We start from the raw sequence: 20,683 nt of genomic DNA, 5'->3' as shown, positions 1-20,683 counted from the left end.
AAATAATTGTCCATGTAAACAATTAAAAAATTGTAATGGAGATTAATGAAATTCCATTTCAATAAAGTTGATTTTCGAAGTCTATTGAAATAGGAATAAGCCAGAAAGATGATGAAGAGAAGACGAACGGATTCCAAAAAATATTTTGTGGGTATCAAATTGTTTTTACACATTTGTAGTATCTATTACTTCTACCAGAAGTCAGCTTTTATTTCTGTTACATGTAATCGTTAAGATCAATACAACATAATATATTAGATTAATCTGTTTTGAAGAAAAACAAGACCAGATTGGTAAGATTAAAAACTGGAAGACAAAATTGAAAATCAAAGAGTGAGATTAGGAGGCATTTAAACCTTTATATGGGATGATTGGAAAAGAGGAAATGAAAATGATGTCAATCAATTCTATATTTGTTCCACTACTAGCAAACTGTATCAGACAAGTTGAAGCGGTGTACAAGCAAAAATACACACCAACTGTTCCACTAGAAGCCTACGTGGGGAAGAAAAACATAAACAAAAAAGGATAAACATGGGAAGCAATGAAATTACAGGAGACCCCGCCAATTAATTTAGTTACACCTGCATGCATGGCTTCTCAAACATGAATTCAGCAAGGCTTAATTTCAAAACCTATGCTCAGAAGCGTTCGAGCTGATTCCATTGCTTTCTCACCCCCAAGCTCAAGGGCTTCCCCAGTTAGTTCTCCTTCTGTGTCCACCGACCATTGAGTAGAAACTTTCTTCTTGTGAGGGGAATCGGGTTTCTTCACCTGCAAACTGTTCATTGAGGCGGGTGCTGCAGCTGCCACTAGAGGAGCACTTGGTGGCCCATGTCGTTTCTTGGGCACAGGCATGTCATGGTCATGTACTCCCTTGTATGTTATAATCACGGCATCTGAGTTATCTACGGCAGATTCAATGTGCTTTCTCACAGGACATCCAGCAGAAGTGCATCTGTAGTAGTTCCTGAAAAATTCAAAGAGGTGATCTGAACAAAAGGAATAGATTACAACTTCAATCGCCAAATTATAAAAAACAAAAAAGAGGAAGGCAGCATGCCATATAGAAGATGACTGGGGCAGCTGTTTGATTACTTTTTCAGGAAGTAAGTTCTAATTATTAAGGATCAACAGAAAAATCAGTTTCGCAATCTGAAGCTATTTTGTTCAATTTTAAAAGTGATTTGTACTGGTGGTATATCACTGTAAAAATGGTAAACTTGTGAAACTTGAAAATCATGTCTTCACATTCTCTTCTCCCAAATGTGTTTCTCTTCTCCGCAAGTATGCCTTCGGACCTGCTTTTCTTCCCATGGAGTAAGTTGTGAAGCTCTCAATGGTTTGGATTTCTCCATACCAATGGTGACTCACCTGTACCCATCACTTTTGGGTTCTGGTGGCATGGCAATACCACACCCTACAACAGCTCGCACCCCCATTTCATTTACAGCCCACCGTAGTCTCACTGAAAAACTGCCACCGCCTAGCATCACAGTTCCAGTGGTGTAGACATGTTGGTGTGAAGACTTTTAGGAGATGAATGTTAGAAAGTTATTTGGAACATTTTTCATTAATTTTCGGTATTTAAGAAATGCTTTAGAAGTTCTGCATCCAAACAATATTTTTCAGACTATTATTTTTAAAAAATATTCTAAAAGGACCTAAACAAGTTTTGAAAACAAGCCCTAATGGCTAGCATATTGCATTTTACAGAACTGCTACTTCACCACTTAGACATCTGTCCTTGTCCATTTCCCCATAGGAGGCAGCACTTATAAAGAAAGAATGGAAACTGATCTGTTCATGATAATGTGAATCTCGAATTTTAGACGAGTACAAGATATTAATGATATTTTGGGTTTTAGATATTGGGCTTGGAGCCATTTTGGAACAATAAACCCTGATGACAGTACCACTACCCCACTACTCCTAAGCTATGGAGTGGAGAATAACTGTTTTTGTCTCTATAAAAATCCACCACACTATCACTAAAGGGATAGACACATTGAATGTTTCTGGCCTAAGTCTATTTCAGATTTAGCAGGAACAGAACAAAAGGTCTACACCACTCCACCAACACATATTTCACTCAAGAAGACAAGAAATCCAATCCTCCCTGTTTTGGAAGGAATGTATTGATAGTTATTCGTAGAGCAAATGATGTAACCACAAACTAAGGCTGTGTAAACTCCAGTTTCGATTATATTACTTTTGCAAACTGAGTTTGTGAAACCAGCTCTCTTTAATTCTATATCAAACTCAATTTCAAGGCAAAACTATGCTAGAACACACTTTAAAATCATCTTCAACTGAAAAACAAACAAGATGGTTTTGGACAATAAAGAGAACATGTATGCCTCACTTATGGACTATAGTTAATTTTGAGAATAGAAAACAAGTGAAAAATACATCAACGTTCTATGTAAATTAAGATGCTTCTTTCATTACTTGTTGCACCAAGGATAGAGGAATACACATCTAAACACAATACAGAATATCTGAAACTCCAAACCAAGTTGGAAAATAGACCTTCCCAATAATATCTCACTAGAGCTGTTAAAAAAACTTCAAGAATGACTGATTGGGCTGTTAAGAGATAATCTTCATGCAGGGAGAATATATCAGTATTTGGCTCATACTTTGACTTACTATTTACAACTGATTGAAGGTTTGAATCCCTGAGAGACAGGAAAATATACATAGCCTCCAACTCTTTTATTGCACAAACTCACCCAATCACAAATGGTTTGGAAAAATCCACCGATCCATTTTATTTTTGAAAAAATCACCTAAAAACTAATCTGTGGCTGCTAATAATGTAGTCAACACTCAAAAGATCAACAACGAAATAAGAAATCAACTAATTTTTAATTTCTGACAATTGACTTTACTATGTTCTATGGAAGCAGGCTTAAAAAGGCATGTCTTTGTGCAAATGAACAACAGTATTGAATTTCAAAACAAAACATGTGCAACTACTATATTTTCATCAGAAAATTCAAGTTATTTTTTATTTTGACTCTACAGAGTTTTCTTTAACTAAGTACAAATTTTGCTGTCAACAGCTTTTCAGCTGAAGATAATAGAAAATACAGTTTTCTGGTTATTATGAAGCTCGGCAGTTAGAAAGAACTTCCACAGAAAAGGGAAAAGAAAAAATGTGTATGGAGAGAGAAGGGCGATACTATTAAATATTAACCAAAATGGCAAAAGAAGCACAAGCTAGAAATAATGTATTCGAATTGTACGTCATTGACTTTGAACTGCATGCAAGCAAATAAACTCAACTTACAATTTCTTATCGGATTCTACAATTTATCAGATTTTTTTTTTAAATTGACACCCGTTAAATCTAAATACAACTTATTTTTCACTAAAATTGTGTAAGGATACTACTAACTTGTCAATGCCAAAAATAAAAAACATGCTAAGGACTGGACAGATTAGAAGGAAAAGAAAACAGAAAGTAAGCAATATTTAGACATGCACCTGGGATGCGGATTTCCCTTCACCATTTTCTGCCCATACTTCCGCCATCGATAACCATCACCCGATATCCCCACATCCCCTGCTGCATGTATAACAAACTTGGGCTTCTTTCCAGGTTTTACAGGAGAATCCATGTCTGTTAAGTCACCTTTCTTCATTCTGGATATCAAATTAAAGGAAAGAGGTTAAATACTATCCTGCCACAATTAGAATTATTATATTTTTTTTCCGTAAGTATGAGTTCATATGCAGACTTACCTTTTTTTCGGCTCTGGCTCATTTACAGGTTCCTCTTTCAAAATAACTTTACCATTACTGATACTAGACGAGTTTGGCCGTTTCTTATCAGTGCTGCAAGGTGCTTCTTGTAGAGATTCTTTTGAGGAAATAGATGGATCAGGACCTTTCAGAAGTCTGACAGGCTGGTCTGGAACACTCTTTTCTACAATTGGTTCGCTGGCAGACAGAATCTTATTTTCCCTAAGAGAATTAATCTTCCGTGGGGGATCATGACTGTGCTCACTTTTATAAACAATCTCTATCACATGACCTGAATGATCACAACATTCAATCTTCTTAGCACAACAGTCTGAATGGGTACACCTGTAATAGCTTCGAGAACCTGTAGGACTCTTTACTTGCTTCTGACCATACTTCCGCCAGTTATATCCATCAGATGCAGATGACCTTGCAACAGAAACAGCAGATAATGTTTTGCCACCAGAAGAACTTTTCTTATCTACTTCTGGCAAACGTGCATTATTGACCTTTGGAGTAGATAATTTTTGTTTTGGTACAGATGGACTAGAAACAGATGGTGAAGATTGTATAACAGATGTTGGTGGCAGTTCAGACAATGGAGTTGAACAAACAGACAGCTGAAGTCGATTTGTCTGAGTTGGAAGTGGCTGGGCTTCTCCTTGAATAATTTCTTTTTCAGGAGGTGCATCTGTCTCCTGAGTATGAAATTATCTACTTTAGTTCCAAAGAAGTGAAATGTATGTGCCTTTTCAGATGCTTAATTCAAACACTACACATATTTCTTTACCTTGGGAATTAAGAAAAGAAATCAAATGACTACTTGTTAATGTTTGTTCGGTGTACCATAAATTTCTACGTGGGTTGTATTAATTTTTACAATCAGTTTAAGGAAATTAGTTGTGCGTTTCACTTTCATATTGTAGTGCATAATCTGAACTGTCCTGTACACTGATACACAAACCAGAATACAACTCTGAACCCATCATTGGTGCTCCAAGGCTGAATTGGGTTAGGAAGCCAAATTCCAAAATTAAAAGAGCTAAGAACCTCTCCAAAAACAATCCCTTAGTTGAGTGAAGTCCAAGAATGGTTTACAAATACCCCAGTCACACTAACACACAAGCCCTACAGAACATGGTGCATTGTTGACCATACCTGGTAGTCATACTCAAATTCAACTTATTTGTGAAAAAGGGTCATAATAGACAAACTCATGGGGGCTTTAGTAGACATCAAGGATCAATTCACCTAAATTCTTCATGTTACACAAAAGCACAAGAATGGTTTATATATATACTGTATTTTTTAGAAATAAATGCATCATTAAATATGAAAATGCAGGGTAAATCACAGGGATAGGAAAACTATTCTAAAAATCTTCACAGGCTTCTTGCAGGAGCAATACACAGATTCGGGTTTTAATTTTTAACTTGCCAATTATTAGTTGCAGCAGGTACCTTTGATAGGATTTTTTATTACTGCAGCCCATTATTAGTTTCTTGATTTTTTTTTATAATCAACAGTATACTTCATAAGGAAGGTATGAACTCTTTTTTATGTTGAAACTACAAAGCATTTGCTTATACTTTTTAAACAGATATCAAGGGAAACCAGTAAGCGTGATAAGTATTCTCCTAGAATAAGTTTCATAATTTCTAATCTCAGGATAGAATAATTTATCTGTATTGTTCTCAGACTACTCATTCAAAACTAACCATCATCATCCTGAACACCTATGAAACAAAGACAAAAGTGAAAGAAAGAAAACAGAAGAACACCCACAATTCATTCTACCTTTCTCAAAACTTTGATTTTAAAGCTACAGTAACACTTCCGAAACTCTAGGTGCTTTAAAACAATATCCAAAGATCCAGTTAACCTATAAGTAGCAACCTGTAAGAATTGCAACTGAGCAAAACTCTTCAAACGGGTTACACTTGCACTACATACCAAATCCCTAACCACAAGCACAACTACAAGAAAACGATCGCACAAAACAACACTCAGAACCTCGTCCAAAATAATTAAATTAAATATCCTAAGATAAATGCTCTCTAACCTTACTTTCGGCTTTGCCACTGGAATTCGACGCAGCAGAGCTCCCGTGCAAATCTGTCACATCAACAAACAGGTTACTGAAATATAAATATTCATTTCCATATATGTGTGCCAAAAAAAAGGATACCGCTGAACGAAATAATTACCGTCACTGCGATGGTGATGCACAGCAAGGGTTTGCACCGAAGAGGTACCGGCACCGCCTAGGGTTTCTAAATTGGACTCCGTGCGACGCTCACCGGAACTTCGTAACTCGCCGCACTGCGGCTCGGCAGCGGAGGGCGATTCGGTGAGTCGTTGTGTCTGGTTGGCGTCTTGCGGTTTTTGGTCGGAATCGTTTGGTTCCAGGTTCGGGTCTGGGAGAGCTTGGGGGCTGCGGCGCTCAGCCATGGCGCAGTAGCGGAGGATTGAGAGAGAGAGTGAAGTTTGAAGCGGTTGCTGGTTTTTATGGTATTGAAAAGCGAGACGTTTCGGGTTTCGAGAAACGCTACTGTTAGTGTGAGAGAGTGTTTGCGGGGGAGATGGTGTGTGGGTTCGTGTCTCTGACCTGCATTGACTCAGGTGCCTCTTTTCCTTGGCAAGAAACAAGAATTTCGAGAATACTTAATCAATGTTTCATTTATTAAAACTATTTTATTAACTCTACAGTTTAATATTTATACTCTTCTTCATCACATTCTAACTTCCTTCAATTCAATGTCAATCCTATCAACCGATTTTTCACACAATAATAATAACAAATATCCCACTTTTAAAATATTTTTATCATATTATTTTCATTCTTCCAATTAAGACGTTATTTGACTTAAACGTATAACTTTTTTGCTTTAAATATAAATTAGAAAAAAGATAATACTTTATTAAAAAATAAAAGTATCAGTCTGTTTAAATTTCTTTTAAAAATTAAATGACAGCTGTTTTAAGCGAAAAATATGTGTGGTGATTCAGTTTCAACTACCAACAAACAAACTATTCAAATCATTACACAAGCACGTATACTGATTTACATAAAAAAAATACTAGAAATTATATGTCAACAAGAAAAGGCAGTTTATATTTTTTGAATGATAAAGATTTAATGTGTTAAGATAAAAAAATCTTTTTTGGAAATAATATGAATAAAAAAAACTAATTAAAAGAAGTAAATTCTCATCTAAGATTATTATTCTTTTGTGTTAATACATCATAGAAATTAAAAAAATATATATACTTATAGTTATTGTTTAATTTAAAAAAAAATGAAATTTTGACAGTGGTAAACATTGTATTAAAATTGATGCTATTAAGATTTTTATAGTTTTCAATTAAAATATTTGGAGAATAAAATATATTAAACTAAACATTAAAAATAAAACCAACATGACATATGATAATGTGTGTAAAGTGACGAACAATTATGTACACATGAAAATCACAATAATAGACTTTAACATAGGTCTAAGTATTCAGCCTATAAAGACTTAAATGTCACAGAAGATTCAATGATCTACATCTTACTTTTCATAACTTTTAAGAAATTGAACAGAAATTAAAAGATTATCTTTTATTTATGAAAACTATTAAATTTATTTTAACAACAACTTTACACTATTAGTCAGTATATTATTTATTTAAATGATTTTATATGCGTTATCAATTTAATATTTTCATTCAATTGCTTAATCTCGTGTGCTTTATAGTAACTATTTAAAGTTAACTATTTTTTCAACCACTTTATTATTAAAGACATTTAAATAAACAAACGATTAATCTATAATACTATAAAATAGTTATATAACATTTAACGTAATATAATTTTGACTTTTAATACTAATTTTTCATTTCTTAACTTCAATAATTACTCTTATTATAATGGTCAATAAAAACTTTTATAACAAATTAAAAATCTGCCAGTCAACATTTTTTTATTGAAATACTAAATACATTGATAGTTCATTTAATATTTTTACGAAATATTCGAGAAATATCATACTCTTATATTATTACATATTTTCTTCATATTTGCACTCTCTCCCGTCTGCAAGAAAATGTAAACTCTCAAAAAAGGAAAATAAATTTTAACATCATTTTTTGACACCATTTTGACACTACACACGTGTCAAAATATGGTTGGACGATTTCAAATTAAAAAATAAACTTTGGTTTTTCTCTTCCAAATATATCCCTGCCTCAACTTTTTTAATTTGAAATCGTCCAATCACATCTTGACACGTGTGCAGTATCAAAATAGTGTCAAAAAATAGTGTTAAAATATCATTGTCTCCCAAAAAATTATTGAAGTGAAATTAATGATTAACAATAAAAAAAATATTATAAATTTTTAGGTCATTTTATATGGGTTTTATTTTTTTATTATTAATATAATGAGAAAATAAGAGCATCCTCATTCATTTTGTTTCTTTTATGCTCCCAGAGAAAGTAACATACGCAGTCTCTTCTTCCGTTACTAACGGTGTTTGTTGAATTAGGGATGGATTGACGACGTCAATTCTGTAATGTAATGTTCCCGATTCTTTGACCAGCTTTTGCTTTTGCTTTTTTGAGCATTAATCGGTCTTGAATCTTATGTGGACATTTCTCTGCCTTTCTTTATGGTCAAAGGTTTAATCATTGATTTGATTATGTGATTAAGATTAGTAAAATGTTAACTGATTATTTCGTGTGATATGAGATAAATATCAGCAACATAAATTCAAACAAAATTAAATTTAAAAAATAAAATTTAGGGGCCAAAATATCATCTTTTAATGTTTTAAGTGATTAAAAAAATAATATATATCATAAAATTTGTGCAATAATTACAAGTTTTTTATCTCATAATCATAGAAAAAAATAACATAACGTTCTTTTCAAATAAGAGTTGACACTGGTCAAACAGTTTCACATATTACACAAGTGTTGTAACAATTAATGAATAATCACTTACTTGAATGAAATTATTTTAATAAATTAAAATTATTACACTAACTAGTTTGTTCAATATCCAAGTTCAAGATGAACAAAAACTCATAGTAAGCTCTATAAATAGAATACATTGCATAAGTAAAGTTAATTAACAAAAACATTTATTATTTATTATTAAACACTATTAAATTTGATAATTGAAAATCCTTTTATAAAAATTACTAAAAAAGTACTTTGATATCAAAAGTAATAAAGAATCGATAATTTAACAATTAATGTATATTAAATATAATAAACTTATCTTAATACTTTAAATTTGTATTTATAGATTTCAAAATAGATTTTCAATTAATATTGATCTAATTACAATTCAATTAATAATGATTGTGCTTTAGTTTAAAATAATCATCATCAACTTTAATTATTGTTTTAAAATTGATATTTCAATTCCTATTATTTAACTAATCAATTCGTTGAATGTTATTGTCTAATTAAACCATCCAATCATAAATTAACCAGACATTCATACAGTGCATATAAACATCTTAAGAATATTATAGAATCTTAGTTTTAATAAGAAGGAAGTGAAAATGAAGATGTACTAATATCATATAAAAAAATCAATATTTTTGAGAATGAAATATAAAGAAATGTAGATAATAAACCAGGTTAATTGAATGATGTATAGTTAATGGGAAAAACACTTCTAGCATAGAAGAATGAAAGTTAGATTTGACATAAAAAGAGGTTTGAGGAGGAATATAATATAGTATATGATAGGATTAGAAATGGTACGACCAAGTCAAAAAAGTTCGTGGCAAGCCTATGCCAAAGTTGATGACGAATCTGACCTAAATAAATATTAATATTATGTTTTGTGAGATGTAGTTGCATTTTTATTATTTAATTTTAAATAATAGTGGAAGCATAATGTTAAAGAATTAAATAAAAGAAAAAGGGCATCAAATACGAACCAGTGATAATAAGGTTTTACAACTTCCATGGAGGGTTTTCTTTCTTCTTAGTGTTCCATTTTCTTTTTCTTTTTCAAATTCAATTTATTTAGCTTATAGATTTTTTAAAAAATAAAAAATAAATCCTTCTTTCTCAAAATCAGTGGTTCAAAGTCATTAACGTGACGTGTCACTTTTTTTTATTTTAAAAAAAATTATCATGCATATCTCCATTACGACATTAAGTTGTGAAAATATGACAGAGATTTATACACTAAATTTGAATAAGTATATAAACTATACTAATTTAGTGTAGGAAATAGTTGATGATGAAACATGTTTAATATATATATGTTGTGACAATTTTAGTGTATATTAGCAAAAATAAAATTAATAGTTAGGTTTTTCTAATATTAAAAAATATAGTAAGTTTCTCTGATATATTTTACTGTATTCTTATAATTTTTACATGTTAAGTATACCTTAAAATAAATCATGTTCTCATTCATATGGATAAATTTTATTGATAAATGTTAGTTATGAATGAATATTGTTTAATGAGATTCATTATTTTGTTATTTTATGTTACTCATGTTGATAATTATTTATTATTGTTTACTTTTTTGTATGTATAAATATAACATGAAAATACAAATAAGTATTTTTAGTTATATGTTTTATTTTATTTTTTAAAATATTAGTTTCATAAAGCTTAGAAATCTATTTCATTTAATTGATTTGACAAATTATTGTATATTGGAAAATGAAATAACATTGTTCTAACTATAATATGCAATAATTCATTTTTTTGTATAAATATAGTGATATGTGTGTCTCAACCCAATTTTTTATAATAATTTTTTCACTCATAATTTTATTTTATATTATTATTATTATTTGTTCTAAGAATTGTTTGGTTAATCAACCTTCTTTTATTCATATTTTTAACTTATTATTATTATTATATTTATTTTTTAACATGCATAATTTTAATTGAATAAAAAATAATTGAAATTGTATTTGTTTTACATTAGAATGATAATAGATGAGACAAAAGTGAGTTTCACTGTTTTATAGTCATCATTAAAATATTTATCATCCTTATCTCATATCCAAATTTAACACGTAGGTATATTGTTCCCATCTCCACATAGTTATATTCATACCCGTATTTGTATTATTTCAATATTAATTAATTATTTTTAATAAAATAAAAAAATACAAAAAAAAGCATAATATTATTAAATATTTAATATCAAAATCATGTATTTTCATTTATTTAATATCAAATTTTTGAAAAGAAATTTTTTTGTTTATATTTAAAATTAGAGTACAAAATAAAATTTTATAAGAACTAAAATATTATTTAAACGTGTAATATTAATGAAATAAAGTTAATAGAATTTAAATGTATTCTTTAAAAATTATAAAAAGGAAAGATATATTCAAATTTTAAAATATTTTAAATGTCTCTTATTTTATTTTTAAAATTATAATGAAATCTCTTTATTATACTCTAACAAAAATCACAATACATTACTCTAATCAATTCGTTACAAAGAATCAAAATTAAACTAATAATAATTTAAAGTTAACATAGATATTTCATTTTTAAATTTTTATATATATTTGACTGTGATAAAAAAAATTCACGATAATAAAATTAAATTATGATATTATAACAAATAAAAATTCTCCATGCAATTGCACTGATTATGATAATGAGTTATAAATAAAATAATAATGTAAAAAGTGTCAAAACAATATTTCACAAGATAAAATTAAACAACAGCTTAAAATATTAAAAAAAGTAAAAATTAAAAAAAAAAAGATTTTGATACACAATTGAGTAAAACTGCACAAACAACAATAATATAATTAATTGTGTGATAAGATGAAAAATGTCTTAAAAATTTAAGAAAAAAATTGGTTATTGATAAATAATGAAAAATATTTTAGTAAAACAAAAAGTTATTCAAATGAAACAAAAATTAAAAATAAAAGAATAAAGAAGAGATAAGTTTTTTATATTACATTGTAAATGAATGATTTATGTTGTTGAACCCTTAAACTGAGAGTTAAACATTTCATGTGAAAAAATAAACAATAAATAAAAATATTAAAAATGAGTGGAAATATCCAAACGTGAAACTTAAAAGTATTTAATTGACATACATAATTTGAATATAACTACACAAAAGGTTGTCATAAGAAGGAGAGTACATTTTAGAGATGATAATGAAATTAGAAGAAAGATAAAGAAGATATGAGTTTTTTTATGTTCATTGTAAATGAATGATTTATGTTGTTGAACGAGTTAAAAATTTCATATGAAAAAATAAATAACAAATAAAAATATTATAAATGAGTGAAAATATTCAAGTGTGAAACTTGAAAATATTTAATTGACGTACATAATTTGAACATGATTTCACAAAAAGTTATAAGAAGGAAGGTATATCTTAGAGATTATAATGAAATTAAAAGAAAGAAAACAAAGTATTTAATGCAAATAAAAAAGGACAATAAAAAATTACCAATAACTAACACACACACTTGTCTTTAAGAAAAATAAAACATATAATGATGTAGTGACATTTTCTAAAATATTTTCACAATAATAGGTGGCGATTCAAGGATAATAGAAGCTTATACTTTAACTCTGCGAGTATAGACTTTGGTTATTTAAAGAGTCAAAACTATAATGATATAATGATATTTTTAAAAATATTTGCACGAATATAGGCTTAACTTTATCTTCGTGTCAAAGTAAATGTTTCGGTTCTAGGTTAAACCGAAGCCTTTCATCTACATAAGATATATTTGTGAAATTTTATAACTTGTGAAAGGTCTTGTTGCATAACGTTGTTGTATTATTGTCCTTTGTTCCTGCAATTTTTCATTTTTCTCCATTACAATCTCCTTTGAGGTTCATTTTTGTCTTCATTATCATTTATCTTTGTTTTCATTTATGGTTTATCTCTTCCTTTTGTTTTTTATTTTCTCTTTCTTTTCCCAACAAAATTTTTCTTCTCATTTTGGTGGCCATTGTCATCCTTTTGCATTGGGCATCACAATATTGCAAGTTTGTGTTGGTTTTGGTCTATTGTGTTTGGAGTGTGTCACATCATTGTTGTTGTCTTGGTTGTTGGTTCACATTTGAACAATTGATTTTGGTCTCTCTCGTTCTCATTTGACCAAAACCTGTTATTTTTATTTTATTCTTTAATCGTTTTATTCTTTGGTTGTCTCACTAACGAGAGTCTATTCTTGAAGTATAGGTTTTAGTTAGGAATCAAAACCTAATTTTTTCCTTTTTATTTCGTGTGAATATGTTCATCATTAAAAATCAATAAGTAATCACCGTCTTTTTTTTTTCTATTGATAAATATCGTGATTTGGTCTTCTTCATCCTCCTTTGTTGTTATTGTTGTCCATTTTCATTATTGTCCTCATCATTCATCACCGCCTTTGGCTCATCCTCCTCCTTCTACTCCTTCTCATCCCATTCCATCGTTGTCATCGTCAACACCACCAACACCTCATCTTTCTTTTTTTCTTTTCCTTATTCTATTATTCTTCTCACTATCTCCATTAAATTTGTAATATATATTTCGTTAAATTTAGTTGAAAAATTGGCGTTCATTTTACTAATGCGATTTATTAACGAAATTGTCGATAGATTTTAAAACACACAATTACTAACGGATTTACAAACGAATTTTAAAAAATTCAATTACCGGCAAATTATTGACAAACTTTTGAAAAATTTAATTATTAATGGATTTTACCGCCACATGGGCAAGCAAAAACGAAAACTTTGATGCTTATTTTACCTACAAAATTTACTGGCAGATGTATATATTGGTAATAAAAGATTATGTATTACTGATGAATTTTATCGATGAATCCATTACCAACAAAAATATTTATTGATAATTAAAATCTTAAAACGCATTTGTAAATTCTTTTTTCGACATTGTTTTTTCTATCAATAAAATCTGCAAGTAAATGTTATTTTAAGAATTTTTTCTATTAGTAAAATTTTGTTGATAATGTAGCATTTTCTTGTATTAAAAGTTAATTGTTGCATAATTATTATAATGTGAAAAACTGAACTTCTTGACGACGAACCCTTCAAGGAGGGTTTTATTAAAGAGACTTAAGACAATTTAAAACATATACAAATGAATTACATCATCTTAAATTCAAAATCTTTAGATAACGAGTTTATAAGTTTTTTTTTTTTTTTTACTTAAATAAACATTGGTATATTCTTCGTCTCGAAAAAATATTTTCTCAACAAAAATTCCTTAATAATGAATTTTTTATATTCTCGTTATACTATAATGAGACATACTTGCTTGAAACTTCCCATCACCTATACACTTTGATATCATTGGTAAATCTTTTGAGAGAATTTTACTATGAAAACTTAACACTAACAAAATATAAGTAGAAAACCAAATAAGAAAGTGATATTATATCTAGTTTAAAACTTTAAAATAATAAATTTATAAAATTTATTCTAATAATTAACTTTTTCATTTTTACTCCATGTAAAACTTGAAGTCATTAAACTAACAACGTTTATTTAACTGCGATTGAGTGAAATAGGAGCATGAGAATTGTACTTAAATGTTTTAAACATGGTGACATCAATTCCCATCAAAAGAAAGTAATTTATCTTAAAAACAAATATCAGAAATTAGAATCTGCGTGTCACTCTCCATTTATGATTCCAAATGGAAATTTGTTTATTTATTGTGGTATAAAAAATGTGTTGCACTAACATGATATCCACTGAGGGAATCATTTCAAATCCTTTTCTTTTATTACTATATTACTATATTACAATAATAATGATGATGATGAGATTTTTCATATCATTGCAAGGAGGTCCAATCTGCTGAATGGAAAGCCATGAATGCTGGTAAAAAGGAAACCAAATTTCTCTCCTTTATTACACACAATTTGCTTCTCTTAAACCTAAATCCTTTTGCCATTCTCAACACAAAACTAAAATATAATGCCTTTTTGCATTCTTACATTACACCTAGGTCAGTTAAGTATATTGTTTATTTTTTAATTAAATTATTGATTATTTTCATTATAAATAAAATATTTAAGAGATATTTGAATAGATAATATACATACACGTGTAGATTCATTAATAAAAAGAAAGAAAAAAAAACTAATTTTTTATTCATGAAATATTAGAAATAAGAATAAATGTAATTTTCATCGTAGCATACATGCAGTGAAGAAAAGGGGCAGAGTTCGTTCGTACAGCATGCAAAGGCTCATGCTTTCACGGTGGTTCTGTGATGTGTGACAAAATTTAAAGTATATATTTTTAGATGGATTATAATATTTTAATAATATTTTTTGACAATTTTTTTACACCAGGTATCATTTTATTTATCAGTTTAAATTTATTTTAAAAAGAATATTTGAAACAGATTAATTATAAACTACAACATTATTAAAAAAGTTGTGAAGAAAAGATTGTACTTTAACACATTTCATATACATGCCAATAATGTCTGTCTTCACTCAAAGGAATCCACCAGACAGCTTAGTCCAATGATTCTTGCGTATATACATAATTGGATACGTATTTAAGAGTTTAATTAATGGTGAGTCTAACGTGAGAAATGATTAAGAATGTTTTGGTCTTTTCAGGCATATTTTTGATATACATGAAAATTTGTAGTCTTTGGATGCTGTTTTTGGAGGGTGATATTGATGGGGTGTGATGTGATTGAAGTCTTACTTTAATTGCATGTTATGTTGAAAAAACAGAGGTGGTTGTTGTTGTTGTGTGGATTACAATAGCAGCCAAATTGAAAAGAAGCAGCACTGTCAGACCAATTTCATTATCGTTATTATTAAATGTTGATTAGAAGACATGGATGAATAGTGTAGCAGCCAAATCTGCAATGAAGAGGCATAGATTGGTTTAATTATTTGAATCCTGTTCTTATCACACACAAAAGAAAGAGACAAAGAAAATTATTATTATTATTGTATTTTTTTTCTTAACTCAAATTCATACATGAATTCAAAGGTAGATAAAATAGCATGTGAATTCAAATATGTAATTGTTCCTTCATCAGAAATCGATTAATAAACAAACAACGATAATTTATCCAACTTCAAATTAAAGTCAACTTTAACATTCTAATTTTAATTTCAAGTATATTGATATAATAAATGTTTAGATGATCCAAACTTTCAAATATAAGTTAGGTTTTTTAAGTTAATTTGTCAAGAAAATAGAGCTTTGAAGTTAATTTGTCAAGAAAATTTGTTTGTTTTAGAAGAAGGTTTGTTTTCCTTTTCAAATATTAATTATATTCAATTAGATTTTTAAAACTAGCTGTAAATAGAATATGAAACGAAAATAATGACATGTATAATATTTCTTTTACCCAAAGAAAAAACATTGAAATACTTTTGTTCCTCAGAAATAGTTTAGGGCATCATATTGTCTCTTCATACTATCACTTTATATATATAATTGATAGGAAGTAGAATTATAGTTAAAAGTTGTTGTTAACTTTACAACTTATCCCAAAATGAAGATGGCTATCCAGAAATTCACTAGTCAATATCCTAAATTTATTCGTGTATCATCTGATAAGTGCACAGAGAGTAGAAATAGTATTATATATTAAACTCAACAAACACAAATAAACACGAGACATTTATGAGAATTTTTCATCCGATCCAAGACCGTTGTTGTGGAAGGATTTAAGTTTTTCAAGCACAGGCAAATTTCCATCTGATGAAATTTATTTTGCACACATGCAACGGAAAATATAATACTACCTGTTAGCAACATAAGAATAAAAAGCATGCTATCAGCTACAGCTACAGCCATAGCATCATTTTAATTTTTGGGACCGATGTCCTTCAAGGCACAGATCTGCTCTTCTCCCATAGCAGACATGACAGAAACAACAAGATCTTTTCCTTCAGCAAATCCTTCTTTAATCTACATACAAAAGCAAACGAGCAATAAGTTAATTAACGAGGCAGAATTCTTATTGGGCATAAAACCATATCTTAAAATAAAACATAATTAAGCAAGGAAAGCAACTCTAAAAATTATTTTAGCAAGACACCTGAGAAAGCAGCGACTCATCAGTGGGAAGCCTGAGATCATCCTTGGTATTTCCGTTATCAGTCAACAGACTCACCTAAAAGAAATCCACAGCAATTGGTTAAGAATGCTTTGCTACTCTCAAAAATCATAATAATCCAACTACTTTTTCTTGCTGATTACATTCTTGCTTTCACAATAACACTCTAAGGGTAATAATTTGGCATCCTTTTACTTGTTTAATTTAACCAAGCTCAATTATTCGACTTAAGAAATATATCAAGTTAGAATGTAAAGATTTCAATAAAAAAAAATTATGATAAAAACACGTGGAATCAATGAGATTCAAGTTTCTCTATGTCACGAAAGTATTTATCTTCCAAAGCAACCTTCAACAAAGAATTATGTAAATTATCAGAAAATGGTATCCTCGGCAATGTAGTTGATAAAAATTTCTCTCGTTCTCTTTCTCATTTTACAAACCACAAAACAATTCCACGTAACCTGGAGTTGGAAGTAAAATAAAACTTACAAAGCCATCTTCAGATATATCAATCAGCTGATAGTCAGTGCGGTTCACGTGTGGAACCTGCAAAAAGAGCAATTATGATTGAAATGCATCACTAGCAAATATTACATACACAAGTGAATGCAGTATTACATCACAGTTGTGGGAAGATGGAACGATATCTTCAAGCTTTTTCCCATTAAAAATATCAATGGCAACAAAGTGGCATTTTGCATGTCCATGCTTGCCTGTCTTTGATGTAGAAACTTCTACGACCTGTTAAGATAAATTGAAAACCAACAGGTGAACAAAAGTGATGTTTACTTAACTTGCTATCTCAAACTCAAATCAAAATAACAGACAAATAACATTCAACAACAAAAACCTTATCCCATTAGGTGAGCTCCAATACCACAGACAAATAACAGCAATACTAAAAATGTTTTGTATGGAATATGGCAAATTTGCTAGAACCAAAGAATGGGAACTAGATCATATATCACCATATAGAAAAATAGCAACACAAAAAATAAAATATTAAATTTATAACATAAATATATTGTTCATAAATCATATTGTCATAACTCACTCAAGTAGAATAAGTATTTAAAGAAAAGACAAGTTTTGGAAGGAAAGAAATTGAAGTATGTAACCAAGCACTTGGGAAACGCACCCTCAAAAGTTAACCATTAAGGAGTGAGAACCAACACTCAAATATCCAACGAGCATCCCATACTACTCGATGTAGCACTTGGGTATCCCAAAATACCTTAGTTCCTATCAGAATCATTTGTACTAAGTAATGGTACTGAACACACATCCAATAAGGATAAAGCAGCTATCCATGAGAACCTATGCAGGATAGATTGCTTTTATGTTAAAGAACATATTTCTGAAGCATAGTTACATGTGTATTAGGATTATGGGTGAGAAACAGCGACAGACGCAGCAATTTCTTGCGTTTCATTTTGGTATCAAGAAATTGATAAAAAGGTGCAAATTATTGAAGAGCCCTTGAGATTATTCTACAATAACATACCTGAAAAAGAATACTCGTATGCGCCACAAAAATATTGAAAAAACATGCCATCAACCAGGAGAGTGGGACAATATAAAGGTACAAAGCAACCGTCTTTAGGCATTACAAAATAGAAATAGGAGACATTCCATATTTTATTTTGAGTAAGGACAAAAGATCAAGCAAAGCACTCTCACGCTAAATGGTAGACTCACACCATAAAACACAAATAGTGATATCTCCACTTTAAAAAAAAAAAAAAAAAACTCTTCTTAAACCCTCATCAGCATCATCATCCATTCACCTTTTGTTCATAATTTCTCTTTCTTCATTCCTTAATATTTGTTATCCACAATCTTATAGCTGAATCATGCAAGGTGCACGCTATTAGCATCTACCGTCACGCACAAAACATCATCTCTCCACTTAAGACGAGGTCGAATAAAGACAATCCATCTCACGTTCCAAACTTTTAGGTTCTTTCCACTTTCTGCAATTCCTTTTCAGCAACAGAAACTCCGAACTTCCTTTCATAATTTTTTAATACAAATTATTTTTAATTCTCTAATCACTTCCTTTCTATCCAAATTATTTCTTTCTTTAAACCGAAAAACTTCTATCCCCCCCCCCCCCAAAAAAAAAAAAAAAATTAACTTATCGAATCTAAAACAAACAAACAGACGCTACACCGATATTTCTCAGAAAAAGCTGAATTGAGTTCCTGCTCGATGCAATATATGAGATCAGAGTGAAAATCAGAGCCAGAAAATCCACGTGCAAATAAAATCGTATAACTGAAAAAAAAAAACGAAGAAAATTATAAAACCTTGCAAGGCCTAGATTTAATGACGATGTAACCGTTCTTGCGAATGGTACCAGCCTGCTGAGGGTACGTCTTGGACGCTCCTGCATCTGCGTGAGAATCGAAGTGATGCTCTTCGTCAGACATATTCACCCTTCTCTCTTTTTCTCTCAGCAGAAAATAAAATCTACAAAAAAAAATATGAAGAAGAAGGACTGAAGAAGGAGAGTCACTACTACACTCTCGAATGTGGTCCCCGTGTTTTTTATTCTAATCCCCAGATTACCCTCACCCAATGCTCTGTTTTACATCCAATCCTCGCCCTTCATTAACTCTTATCGTAACCGTTGCTTATTTTCAAACTAATATAATTATTTTAAAATATGAATAACTTTTTATTTAATTTTAAAAATTTGAATGTCGTAAATGAATAACTAATAAATATTAACAACTTAAAAAATAAATATAACGCACAATATTAATTGAAAATGGTTTTATACTTTCATTTGAATTTGATATACTTTTTATAATTTTATTTTATTGTTGATAAAATTTAATTTCTGAGTGTTACATTTTACGCTAATTAATAAAATTAATCGTTATCTAATTCTTGTTAAATGAATCTACGCATTTATATCTAGCCCGCTCAACATTTTCTTATTTTCAATTGGGCCAGGCCGAATAAAAAATCTAAGGGTGAAAGATCAAATTTTATTATGATTATTAATAAATGGGTATTTGATTTGTATATGTTTAAATTTGATGTTTGTGTGGTTGGATTTCAAGGTGGGATGATAATTTGTTCACACTTAAAGAAATATTATTTAAGAAAATAGAGTTTGTGAATGTGACAGTGTATTGTCAACAGATGACAAAAGGGCCAAAGCCCATAAAATTCTCTGGCCCAGAGAAGCAGTTGACTAAACTTTTGGTATCATCTTTTTGCTGAAGTAAAACATGTAAAAGGATTTTTCCAACTGTTGGAAAAAGACTACACAGAAATTGCCATAATCTCATGTTCTATCTTTTATTCATTACCAAATGGATAAAGTATTCTAGTTAAAATTCCTTCCATTTAAAGCAAAAAGACAAAGTAAATTGCAATCTCAACAAGAAAAGACCAAAACATAATAACAGCTATTTAAATAAATATGCTTAACTGTCATAAAATAAAAATACAATTGATATATTTCATTATAATTATTACCTTAAAATTAATAGTCAAGAGTTAAAACATATATAGTTTTTATTGATGATCATTTGATACCCTGTTAATGGTATAATCATCCCTTTTGTATAATGCATCATATACTTAACTAATTTCAATGCATTAAAATTTAAATTTAGAAGATAATATTATTTTAATTTTAAACTCGTCAACTAATATCGTTAGGTCAATTATATATATATATATATATATATATATATATATATATATATGAAATATTGTCTCTTTAATTAAATTATCTTATATTTCAATTCTAAAGTGATATGAAATTATCGAATGTAATATTAATAATTTGTGGCATTAAAAATAACATTTTAATTAATTTCTTAAATTATAACTTTTAAATTTAAA

The 20,683-nt window shown here is 29.4% G+C and overlaps 2 protein-coding genes across 2 annotated transcripts; both read right to left on the bottom strand.

The window, feature by feature from the left end:
* Window positions 1-386: 386 nt before the first annotated feature.
* Window positions 387-6,402, bottom strand: LOC106768958 (probable WRKY transcription factor 32). The gene is made up of 5 exons (XM_014654369.2): window positions 5,958-6,402; window positions 5,813-5,865; window positions 3,751-4,448; window positions 3,493-3,651; window positions 387-970 (listed from the first exon to the last, which is right to left on the bottom strand). The coding sequence occupies exons 1-5, from the start codon at window positions 6,199-6,201 to the stop codon at window positions 613-615; spliced, it is 1,512 nt and encodes a 503-aa protein (XP_014509855.1). The 5' UTR covers window positions 6,202-6,402; the 3' UTR covers window positions 387-612.
* A 9,921-nt stretch (window positions 6,403-16,323) lies between these two features.
* Window positions 16,324-19,314, bottom strand: LOC106765375 (eukaryotic translation initiation factor 5A-2). Its single transcript, XM_014649963.2, has 5 exons — window positions 19,129-19,314; window positions 17,438-17,560; window positions 17,309-17,365; window positions 16,799-16,873; window positions 16,324-16,668 (listed from the first exon to the last, which is right to left on the bottom strand). The coding sequence occupies exons 1-5, from the start codon at window positions 19,249-19,251 to the stop codon at window positions 16,564-16,566; spliced, it is 483 nt and encodes a 160-aa protein (XP_014505449.1). The 5' UTR covers window positions 19,252-19,314; the 3' UTR covers window positions 16,324-16,563.
* Between the last annotated feature and the right edge of the window lie 1,369 nt (window positions 19,315-20,683).

This window comes from Vigna radiata, chromosome 7 (assembly GCF_000741045.1).
Source record: "Vigna radiata var. radiata cultivar VC1973A chromosome 7, Vradiata_ver6, whole genome shotgun sequence".
Taxonomy (NCBI): domain Eukaryota; kingdom Viridiplantae; phylum Streptophyta; class Magnoliopsida; order Fabales; family Fabaceae; genus Vigna; species Vigna radiata.
Note: the sequence above shows the minus strand (reverse complement) of the source record. Positions and strands in the feature narration are given on the sequence as shown.